Source organism: Habropoda laboriosa, unplaced genomic scaffold (assembly GCF_001263275.1).
Source record: "Habropoda laboriosa isolate 0110345459 unplaced genomic scaffold, ASM126327v1 scaffold67, whole genome shotgun sequence".
Taxonomy (NCBI): Eukaryota; Metazoa; Arthropoda; class Insecta; order Hymenoptera; family Apidae; genus Habropoda; species Habropoda laboriosa.
In genome coordinates this window covers 1,470,443-1,482,787 of record NW_017100242.1, presented here as the reverse complement: position 1 = coordinate 1,482,787, position 12,345 = coordinate 1,470,443, and the positions used below count along the sequence as shown (strand labels likewise).

The 12,345-nt window shown below is 42.1% G+C and overlaps 1 protein-coding gene across 1 annotated transcript; it reads right to left on the bottom strand.

Moving 5' to 3' along the window:
- Positions 1 to 10,645: 10,645 nt before the first annotated feature.
- LOC108571901 (cell wall protein DAN4-like) lies at positions 10,646 to 11,917 on the bottom strand (the record flags this gene model as incomplete). Its single annotated transcript, XM_017934058.1, is given in 4 exon segments — positions 10,646 to 10,683; positions 10,686 to 10,767; positions 10,885 to 11,523; positions 11,735 to 11,917. Coding segments are annotated over 4 exon segments (942 nt in total), but the record flags the coding sequence as incomplete, so codon positions are not given.
- Positions 11,918 to 12,345: the final 428 nt, after the last annotated feature.

Here is a 12,345-nt window from a genome sequence, read left to right as displayed (position 1 = left end):
GGCCTGGTTGCCCCCATAATTTCGTCCATTGATCTTCCCCAATTTGATATACATCGGTTTCGCAAAATTTTCCCTCGTTAATCGGCCAGCGTAAATCATCCCTCGAATCTCGTTCCGTTTCCTCCACTCTCTCTCTCTCTCTGGCCGGCCAAAGTTTCTTCCAAGTGACCGAGATATAAGTTAGCCGTGGTGGAGGATTTATATCGTCCAGCAACGAACGTACATGAGAAAACACGAGGCCACAAAGTCACTCGTCACGCGACTAGGAAAAATAAGCGCAAAATCCAGACCGCCTACTACCCTTCTTTCTCTTCTTTCCCCTCTTCTTCATCTGTTTCTACGTCGGTTAAAAGTAACGTGCAGTTAGCGTGTCGCACGATCCTCACTTTTCTTTTCTTTTCTTTTTCTTGCAATAAGTATCATTCAGTGAAACCCTCAGTTTCATCGCGGAACGAAATTTCTCGTTACAATCTTTGCTCGATGCGCTGAATACGTTTCACGCTCCCTCAATCGTCGTTTCTCTCCTCCTTTCTCGCTCTTCCTTTTCCACGATTGACGACGAGATTCATCGTTCGCGCAATTTCCTCGCAGATGAAAGCAACCAAGGGGTCGTTGTCCTTTCTTCTGGCCCTGTGTACGCGATCGTCCCTTTCTTCGATGAATTTTTCTGCATTTCGAGAGAACTACCCTCTACAGAGAGAGATCGCTCAATGGAAACGTCGAGAAAGACGGAGCGATTTTTACCACGAGCCTCGGATGTATCAAACCTTCCGACACACGTTCGAACGTGGCACACGGTTCCTTGGATACCAAATACATCCCTTCGTGAGATATTCCTCAGTGGGATACGTCGAATTCGGTGGATATTCTTGTTACCGAAGGTACACACCGGATTGCGATGTTTCTTAATAGACACGAAATTCGTTCATCATTTATCGAACGATTCGAATGGACGAAACACAGTTTAACGCTAGAATTACCAGCAGAGTCAAAATGACCCAATACCATCTTACGAAAAAACGTGACAAGTATTATATTATCGTTTGTAACTTTCCGAATTTACTTTCTACATGTATATTCCTATTTTTATCGATACGAAACGAATTTTCCAGTCACAGTATACTTGCTTGAAAATTCACTTTAGGAAAGTTGCAATTCGACAAATAACGAAGGAAGCACAACGAACACTTTTTCGTCCTCTGTTTCCATCAAGAAACGTCGCGATTCTGTGTGCGACTTTGTTAAAGAAACTTAAGCAACGTTTTCCATAAATATTCCGCGAATGTTCGATACCGGTAAGTATTATCGTTTGCAACTTTTCCAATTTATTTTCGACAGGTATGCTTCTATTTTTATCGATATAAAACGAGCCGAGTCTAAATGACCCATTAGCATCTTTCAGAAGAACGTGAATTTGCGATATTAGTAAGTATTATCGTTTGTAATTTTCCAAATTTATTTTCGGAACGTCTGCTTTTATTCGTATAGATACGAATCTACTTTTCCCATCACGGTTCACTTACATAAAACCCCACTTCTGGAAAGTTGCTATTCGATAAATAACGAAGGAAGCTTAACGAACACTTTTTCCTCCGTTTCCATCCAGAAACGTTGCGATTCCCTGTGCAGCTTAGTTAAGGAAATTTAAGCAACGTTTTTCATAAATATTCCGCGAGATCAAAGACGCACCGGACCGGAGATCTAGGTAAGCACCGGGTCCGAGTGTAAGCTCGCGATAAATCCGACGTTCCGCGAATACTCGGATCTACCATAAATCGAGATCGACCATCTATGCGGCCGGCTTTCTGAATATGGAATGTTAAACGTATATTCAAACGTGTTCGGCTATAATGCGTGGCCCAGAGCGGTCGTGCATGTTTACGACGCCACATGGCAATAACTAATCGATAGATCTGAAAATATGAACTATCCCCGGTACTGAATTGCCAGGAAATTGTGAGACGGCGTATGAATAAACAAGACGAAACTGGTACACGTGAATTTTCGGGCTGCGAAGAACGTGATAATCGAGTAACCTTACGCTCGACAATTGTTTAAAGAGGAGCTTTCGTCGACTGGTAAACAGTTCTTCGTTTCGAGGAGTTCGAGGGCTGTTTTTGCCGCGTTCAATTCGCCAATCGAGCATAGACGAGGGCTGTAAATAGGACAACAAAACACTGGAGGATTTGCTCGGCCGATTAAATTCATTTTTATTCGTATAACGAGGAAGTTATAGATTATGGATACTGAGAGAAAAATATTTCTTTTTATTCTAGTGAAATTCAAATTATACAAAATTCTACGTACTTTGGAAAGCAAATTTCATATGTTCGAGATTTAAAGGAAGAAATACTATAATGAAAGTATTTTTCTTGGCGACACTTGTTTTTATTTTACTGAAATTTAAATTGTACAAAATTCTATGCATTATACTTTGGAAGGAAAATTTGATTAAAAAAGAAATGCACCGTAATAAATTAAATATCCTGTTTGGAGTATGAGAATAATTCTTTGCAGCCACGAGAGTGAAAAACAAATTTCCAATGAAAGTTCGGTTACAACCGTAAGACGGTCCATTTCACACGAAACATCTTCCGTACGAAAAATATTTCTCTCACTTTCATAGTTCAGATGTCCAAAGTGTTTTTGCCGGTCCACCGTGTACACACGTTATCTCCAACTTCTCATCTGTTAACGAAATAAGAAGAATGCTCGAAGAACTGTACGAAACTGTCTGGAACATTTTTCTCTCATCAAGTTGCGAAGTCTAAAAATTCTAGTTTTCGAGCTGCACGCGTTACGAGGCGAAGTCACAGTCACAAAGCACATAAAGACGCTCATTGTCCTAATAAAAAGGAGCTGCGGCTCGCGACTCTGGAGCGTTCCTCTTGTTCCCCACTCGTGGAAACGTGATAATACGCCCTTGAAAAAAACATCTTTCCCACTTCGCGTCGTTGTTCCACTTGTCTGGCCGACTATACTTGCGTATACTACCCACGTTACACCGTATAATGATAAGAAACGCGGAGAGAAGGAGGACGTTTGAAAAGGGCGAGTCTTTTCCCTCCTATTTCGCCTAGTTCCGACGCTCGTGACTCCGAAAACGCCGAATACATCGGCGAACGAAATTGAAGATCTTCGGGACTCCTCCTCCACTTTGCCTTTTCCCTGTCACAGAAAGTTCCGCAAATTTCAGCGTTTATTCCCGGGAGAAATTGATGGCCCGCGAGATCCGACTGAATTGCACTCGATAACTGGAGAATCTGTGCTGTTAACTCGTATTTTATGTAATTGTTGAATGCGACGATTAGACTGCGGATTTTGATGCATTCGGGCAAATTTTTAGGGCGGAGAAGTGTACAGAATGCACGTGATAGGCAAACATATTTAGCGAATAAAAATAGCTTCCGATATTGCACCGAATTTGCATAAAGATCCGCAGTCTAGCGATGATAATTTGGAGAAATTCACAACGCTAGGACAACTGTTATGCGACTCTAACAAATGTAAAATGAGTTTTACGGTACCAAGACGGTTTAGATATCTTAGAAAACTCTTAAAACTCAATTTCAACACTCAATCTCTATCTATAGTACTCTGGCAGCTCTTACAGTAATCGATTATATCTCCAATTCTGAAATAATCATGAAACACAATCCAACGATCTGGATTAACGAAAATAACTTCTATTCTATTTACAACCCTCTGACGACTCAACGTGCAGCACTCGTTCTCCATCTATGGTACTCTGGCAACTCTTACAACAATCGACTCTATTTTCAATTCTACGAAACATAATCCAACGATCTGGATGAACGAAAATGAAACATTCTCTATTTACAACACCCAGACGACTCAATTTGCAGCACTCACTCTCTATCTATAGTACTCTGGCAACTCTTCCAACACCTCGACTCTATCTTCAATTCTGAAACATCTGTGAAACGTGATTCAACGACCTGGATTAACGAAAATAATTTCCTTATGCTCGTCCATTAAGAAAACAGCGATACCTGAAGACCAGAACACTCGCATCGAACCGCACCGCTGAAAATCGCGGCGAGACGCGTTGATGATCGTAGAAAAATCAGGAGAGAAAATACAACACTATTAGGCGAGGGGGGAATTCAGTTTGCGTTTCACGTTTGTAGGGTCGAATCAATTCCGGCGCAGCCTCCATGTTTCATTGTAACCGTTCGCAACGGTGAACGCACCAACGGAACCTGATTTGCCCGGCAGGCACGACCGAGAGAGCACGTTAGTTACCTGAGAGCAAAGTATAATACCGATAATTCGGTCGAAATTGAAGAACGACGGTGCAACAGAGAAAGAAACACACACGACAAACTAGAGAAAACGTGAATAACAGAACGAGAGACAGAGAGAGAGAGAAACGATCCGATCACGGTACACCGAGCGTCATTAAACCTCGGGTTCGCGAGAACTCACCGCGAGGCATAATGCAATTGGTCGATCGCAATCGAGCTGCATTAATCGCGAGCCTTAAACCGGGAACCCTTGACGTGGAAGCCACTCGTGGCCGTTCATTCGTTATAATTTGCTTCTGATGTAGCAAACGGACCGTATCACCGGTCCAGCTACGATGCACGACGATGTTTAGCTCTCCCTCCCGCCCCTCAACGATCGATATTCGCGATCTCGGACTCGATATCGTATACCGCGTGGGACAACAATACTGTCTGAAACGGTCGCGATTCACCACCAGCCGGGCTACGTTCCACCGTTTTCAAACAGAGTGTAAAATAAATTCGATTAGCTCTGCGAATCGGTCGTTCGCGTACACGCCGCGTCGAATCCGTCACGATTGATAGCAGCGGGGAAAATGGCCGTGTCACGGGGCCGAAAAATGATTGATTACCCTCCGGCCATATATTATTGTTACGCGCGCAACCCTCCTCTTCGCCTCTCCTCGCCGACGAGTTCGATGGACAAAAAAAAAAAAAAAAACAAAAACGTTCCATTAAACGAGACGTTGGGCGAAAGAATTAACGTCTCGCGAAAAACTCTACACCAGCCGGCTAGCGGACAACCGTTTCCGTTTAAGTTCACCGCCTTTATACGGAAATCGTTTCCGGAGTTGCTCTCGAGTGCTCTTCGGCGAACTTCGAATTCCAGCGGGCAGAAATAAACGAGAGATAGAGGGGTGGTGGAGGAGGATGCGCGGCTCTGGGAAAAGTTGTATATCGCGCGATTGAGAGACGAGGGCAGAAATGGAAAACGAGGCGCGCCCCGGCTACGTTGATATACCTTTTTGGTTTTGCTTGTTTATCCGGGAAGTATCCTTAATGAAACTTTGAATTTAATTCCTTTGCCAAAGCGGCGTAAGACGGTATTCGAACTTATGTAAATTCTCCGCCGCTTCTGATAAATAAGATTCACCGGCTGGATTATTTCCGTTTTCTGTACAAGCTGCTGTAAGTAACGCCGAGGATTCTGGCTTGATGTGTTTCTCCGATTGTGGTCTTTGAAGTATCAAAAAATACGATAGCTGTTTTTTTTTTTTTACGGGAGACACTTTTTCAGTGTTTGTCAATCAACTCTTTACGTGGAATCACTTTTTCATTCAACTCTTTACACGGTTTCATTTTCTCGTTCGACTTTTTTCGTGGATCCATTTGATAGTTTTAGTATTAGCAACTGCTGTGTTTCTTCGATTATGGTCTTTGGAATGGCGAGACAATTTTTTAGCATTTGTCAGTCAACTTTTTACGTGGCTTTAGTCTTGGTTCACAGTTTGAATTTTACAAGAAAAATTACAGAAACCGTTTACACTTCTCTCCTACCACTTACGATTATTGTAAATTTTGTAAAAATATACAGCATCGCATAGATTCATTCAGAAGGTAGTAGTGTATAATATGTTGTCTTTAAATAAAATAAGTTGTTTTTTAAAGAAAATCTGCGATTTCGTTCACGCGTCAATTTGATATAAGCAATGTCCGTAAACCTAGTGTCAAATATGGTTCAGCAACGCGAGTATTATTAAGGTATTATTGCCAAAACCGGTGGCGAATACAACGAAACTTTGTTAAATTTAATATCGTTATGATATTTGCCAATGTTCAAGTCGGTCCGTTGTGCGTACTTGATTAACATGTGTGTTAATTATTTCTATACGTCAACTTTTGAAATAAGAGGTATTTAACATTCAACAATTTCGTGTATAAATAACGATCGGATATTGCCTTTAATTCCATTGAAATTACTGTCCCTTCGATTTCATATAAATATTAATTATTACGAATAATCGTAACAAAGACGTGTTTCATGTTACAAGTTCTACTTAAAAGTGCTTGTGTAATCTGGTAAAACGTACGAATTTGTATAATTTTTTATTAAATCTGAAATCCAGAGTGGATATGAATAGATTAAGAAACACAGAACAATGAGAGAAACTCTCACCGATTTTGTTTCTCTATTGTTCTCATTGTAAGTTCCGCATGTCGGTGCAATATCGGTGTATTCCACTGTGGGCAGGATACAAAGGATCGCGCATAAGTAATTAAAAAAGATTTGTTCAAGCACAGATACCGACTGACAATGAGGTACTTCGTCTTCGCGCTGAGAGTTCGAATACGCCGCCACTTAACATTCAGACTAAATACTGCTTACGTTCACAAATAAAAATTCGAGAGAAAAAAAAAATGAAAGGAAGACAAAGCGTTCTTTCTAAGTACGTGTTTGTAATGTCGTAGTTTTGTTGGTTTTTCTTTCAACGAATGAAAATAGATCCACGTTTGTGTACGATCTGTTTGCGTCAAGGAAACACTTGTCAAGTGTGCTGTGAAAGTTTCTCGGTTTCTCAGTGGGACACTCTTTATTATTTCAGTTCGAGGTAAAGAGGATTAAACAGTGAATTAATTATGAGTCGTCAAATCCTACTTTCTCTGCTATAAATAGTGTTTGAGAGGAGATGTTTGAAACAGCGAATAGTCACTATTTATCTGCTATTAGTGAATTTAAATGGGAGGGATAGTGACAAACTCTGAAGGGCAGAAAAGTGAGTTTGGGAATTGATAATGTTGGTTTCGTGTTTTGGACCATTTGCCGAATTTTATTGACGCACCGTGTATGTTTTCTTATCTTCGATTCAAAGGACATTTTAACCCTTTAGGTATGGACGATATTTGGTTAAAAGAAATATTTCTTTCAGTACTACATTATAGGCGAATTTTATTAAAATTTGCGCGTGACACTTAAGTAACACTCAGGTGACAAATTTTCATAAATATTAATTACGAATCTTTTCGATTATTTCCTTTCAGCTGAGCAGAATGGCCAAAATCGTGTCAGCCAGTAGACCCCTTTCATCTAAGAGACTAAATAAATTGTAATTCAGTCAATTTCGATTACTTCCACTTGAAAAAAATTGAGTACACTCTCAAAGCATAGTCAAACATGTAAAAAAAAATCTGTATCAAAAGCTCTTCTCATTTCTCACAAAAAAAATCCCAAAGAAACCCCAAAAAATGGCACTCCAAACGACCCCTTAATTCCGAATTCGGCGCGTATCGAGCGGCGGGAATAGTCAAGTTTCAACCTCGTTACACGTCCCCGTTAAGAATTTCACGGTTTACCTGGGATCACGGGTAGTATAATACGGTCCATTAAATTTACGAACGTTTCTGAGATCGACCACGATCCCTCTCCCAGCCGGTCTACGATGCGCTGCACGGCTCCGGTAGAGGACATTATCGATGTCGCGGGCGCACTGTTCTAAAGAGCACGCGGCGAAATAGGTCAGGGATAAATAAGTATCAGTGGCGAAGAGTAAAATATAGCCGGTGTGCTCAGGTGTAAAGTGTTTCCGGGGCGTTGTTGGTAAATCGAGGCCCTGGAATCGCGAGCGAACGGATGAATTTCGGCACTGCGGAAGGGACAGAACGATTGGGGACAGGTAAGGAAACGGGGAAAATAATTAATAAGCACCCCAAGGGCTCCACGGTTTTGCGCACACACGTAAAACTGCGGCCTGTAATTGCACCGGGGAAATGTTGCCGCTGCGAGAAATTGGAAGCAAACCATCCCGGGGCACGGTCGGCTCCTGAGCCGCTGCTGAATTAAAGTAGTTACTCGAAAACTTGCAATTCAATCTTATACCTCGTTGGTCTCGAAAGCTCGATAAATATGACAAGAGCAATATCTCGTTCAAACAAAAGAGCACGCCGCAACAATTTGGGGGCGATCGCGAAATTTGTCTTTCCCGGGGATGTTAATGGTTAATTGGTACGATGGAAGTGAGGAGCGTTCGCTTTTTCTAATTCCTCGGAAGAAGTCGGCGGGGGGAAAGCTGGCGAGATTTATGTATCTTCGCGAAAGTGAACTTTGGGTGGTTTCGATTCCGGGGAATGTTGAGACGCGGCGGTCTTTAAAGTTTCATTGGATTTTAATGTATTAAATACTTATCTTCGTGTAGTCTGGGAAATTTGTGGACGTGTGAGAGAGGATTGGGAAGTTCGAATGGAATACCAGTTACGATTAATTTATGTCGAACTGTATTTTTGGAAATTTTCTTTTTTAAGGTTGCGCCGTGACAATTTTTGAAAATGTTTGCCTGTGATTGTAACGTCTTGTTTAACGTTGACAAGTTTGCTGGTAGAAGTTACATCCTATTCGGAGACGCCCGACCACGAGATAATTCGAAAGCATCTTTTTGCAAAAAAGCAATTAAAATTAAAGTCGTAATATAAAAATTAATGTGTTTGTTTAATTCTATACGATAAATTGAAAAAAAAAAATGTTGGCGTCTAGAACAGATTTCTTCAAAATAGGCTTGGCAGTAAACGTGTTAATGCTCGAACGGCGAGTGCGGGGTCATTTTGACTCAACAGCGATAATGTCAGGCGGCTCGGATTAGAAAATACACCGATTTTACGTGTCAAATGTAAATAAACAAGAAAAATATAAAAAATATAAAAGTATACACATTTGTACTTAATTTCTTCTTGTAACCCGTGCAAAATAGAAATTCTGCTATGGGTTAAAATGACCCCGCATTCGTCTGTAAAACCATTCGCCTCGCGAGGGTTAAATAGATTAGAAAATTAAAGAAGTGCTAACTTTCTTCGTAACAGAATTTTGGTGCAAGAAAAATCGAACGTACGTGCAAAATTCTAACAGATTACTATCATTTTCCTTTCCAGAATAAGTTACATTCTCTCTTTTCCACCTAACTTACTAACTTCCATTATTTACTTTCAATTTAAAAAAATTATATTCTTGCACGCAACTGCATCAATATTTAAAAAATCGATTATCATTGCGAGTATCGATGGATGTAATAAATATCTAACCAAGAGAATCGTATAATTACGTATTTTTTCGTTCACAATGGAGCACATCGTCCGATATCGTACGTTGGGACTTAGAAGCAGCAATATCGAAGCTTGGATCACGATATTACCGTACATCCCGTTCAAGAAGCTATAAAGAGCTATAGAAAGTGAAGCTATGGAATGCTATAGAAAGGGAACTTACGGGAAGTTATAAATGGAAAGGCTGTAGAAAGCTTTCTCAAACCCATGGTATCCAAGGCCTCAGAATACCACATAAATGGAATTCAGAGTATAGCTGACAAAAGTGCTTTGACTAAACACTATTAGGTTGTGCAACAACGATACAACTCCTACAATAATCTAACGTCCCAAAAAGGTACTTGATAAGAATGTTTGTTGCAACTGAAAGTGGATAATTTAATCACAAAGCAAGTGTAATACACGAACAAATGTATGAGAGAATTGGACACTACAGTTTTCAATCAAACGTGAAACCTTTCTTTCATTTTTTCTCATTTCTTCCATCGGAAGAATTTGTGTACGAAAATCTTCTCGTACCATAATTGCTGCAGAAAATAATTAGGTGGCCCGCTCTCTACATTAGACATTAAATATTCTAATTCACGAATCATTACAGTAAACGTCTGTCTTAATCAAAAAAGAATCCTTCGTAAGTTTCAACCCAGCACAATAATCAATTTATACAGTGTTCCTAATTGGACAATAAAAACGGTATAAATCAATTAATCGAGTTCTCGTCAAACGAGTCATTTTTCTTCGTCAAAACTCTCCGTCCACAAACACACGCATTCATTAGCTGTCACCAACGTTACTTCAATTTTAAACGAACCATCAATATCGTCACACAATTCCCTCGTTTTTACAGATAATCCACAAAAAAAGAAATTATCCGTTTAATATCCCTCGCCACGTTAAATCAAGCATCAACAGCCGGCAGCGCGGTCATTTACAAAGGAATTAAGCAACGCAAGTCTCGAAGCGGCTTGTTCGGCTCGTTAAATAAAGATCAGTACAACTCGTCGGTTTCAATTCTCCCGAACCATCTCTCCTCCGCGAACACCGGCGGCAGGAAATTCCTAGTTCCATTAAAGGCATCGTCGTTAACATTCCAAGCCGCGTGAAAAGATTAACGTCCCGGCGTGTTTTCTCGAAAACTTTCGCTCGGCTCCGACCATCGTTACGTCTTCCACGAAGGTCAACTCTCGCCAGTCATCGGTAACGTGATAATCTTCTTAGCTGGGCGAGCTACAGCCGAACTCTTTCCGCTGTAGCGAGAAGAAGAAGAAGAAGAAGAAGAAGAAGAAGAAGAAGAAGAAGAAGAAGAAGAAGAAGTCGTCGTCGAAGTCGTCGTCGAAGTCGTCGAAGTCGTCGTCGAAGCCGTCGAAGTCGTAGTCGAAGTCGTCGATGTCGTCGAAGTCGACGAAGTCGTCGAAGTCGTCGAAGTCGTCGAAGTCGCCCAAGTCGTCGAAGTCGTCGAAGTCGTCGAAGTCGTCGACGTCGTCGTCGAAGTCGTCGAAGTCGTCGACGTCGTCGTCGAAGTCGTCGAAGTCGTCGACGTCGTCGTCGAAGTCGTCGAAGTCGTCGACGTCGTCGTCGAAGTCGTCGAAGTCGTCGACGTCGTCGTCGAAGTCGTCGAAGTCGTCGACGTCGTCGTCGAAGTCGTCGAAGTCGTCGACGTCGTCGTCGAAGTCGTCGAAGTCGTCGACGTCGTCGTCGAAGTCGTCGAAGTCGTCGACGTCGTCGTCGAAGTCGTCGAAGTCGTCGACGTCGTCGTCGAAGTCGTCGAAGTCGTCGACGTCGTCGTCGAAGTCGTCGAAGTCGTCGACGTCGTCGTCGAAGTCGTCGAAGTCGTCGACGTCGTCGTCGAAGTCGTCGAAGTCGTCGACGTCGTCGTCGAAGTCGTCGAAGTCGTCGACGTCGTCGTCGAAGTCGTCGAAGTCGTCGACGTCGTCGTCGAAGTCGTCGAAGTCGTCGACGTCGTCGTCGAAGTCGTCGAAGTCGTCGACGTCGTCGTCGAAGTCGTCGAAGTCGTCGACGTCGTCGTCGAAGTCGTCGAAGTCGTCGACGTCGTCGTCGAAGTCGTCGAAGTCGTCGACGTCGTCGTCGAAGTCGTCGAAGTCGTCGACGTCGTCGTCGAAGTCGTCGAAGTCGTCGACGTCGTCGTCGAAGTCGTCGAAGTCGTCGAAGTCGTCGGAGTCGTCGTCGAAGTCGTCGAAGTCGTCCTCGAAGTCGACGAAGTCGTCGAAGTCGTCGAAGTTGAAGTTGAAGTGTGTCGAAGTCAAAGAAGTCGCTGTCGAAGTCAAAGAAGTCGCTGTTGAAGTTGAAGTTGAAGTCGAAGTTGAAGTCGAAGTTGAAGTCGAAGTTGAAGTCGAAGTTGAAGTCGAAGTTGAAGTCGAAGTTGAAGTCGAAGTTGAAGTCGAAGTTGAAGTCGAAGTTGAAGTCGAAGTTGAAGTCGAAGTTGAAGTCGAAGTTGAAGTTGAAGTTGAAGTCGAAGTTGAAGACGAAGTTGAAGTTGAAGTTGAAGTTGAAGTTGAAGACGAAGTTGAAGTTGAAGTTGAAGTCGAAGACGAAGTTGAAGTTGAAGACGAAGTTGAAGTTGAAGTTGAAGTTGAAGACGAAGTTGAAGTTGAAGTTGAAGTTGAAGTTGAAGTTGAAGACGAAGTTGAAGTTGAAGTTGAAGTTGAAGTTGATGTTGAAGTTGATGTTGAAGTTGAAGTTGATGTTGATGTTGAAGTTGATGTTGAAGTTGATGTTGAAGTTGATGTTGAAGTTGAAGTTGAAGACGGAGTTGAAGTTGAAGACGGTGTTGAAGTTGAAGACGGAGTTGAAGAATTATAACCCTAATAACCCTTAGAGGAGTTGGCAGATGGCCTCGTGAGTAAACCTTTCGTGAGCAATTATTTCATCCGACGAATTAGGATCAAGTTCGGAATAATTAGTCCCGGCTGTTACAGATTGTACAGCGACCGAGAAACATTTCAGATCTCACGCTGAATCTCTGCGTGCAAACAAGGCGAAAGATGAGAAT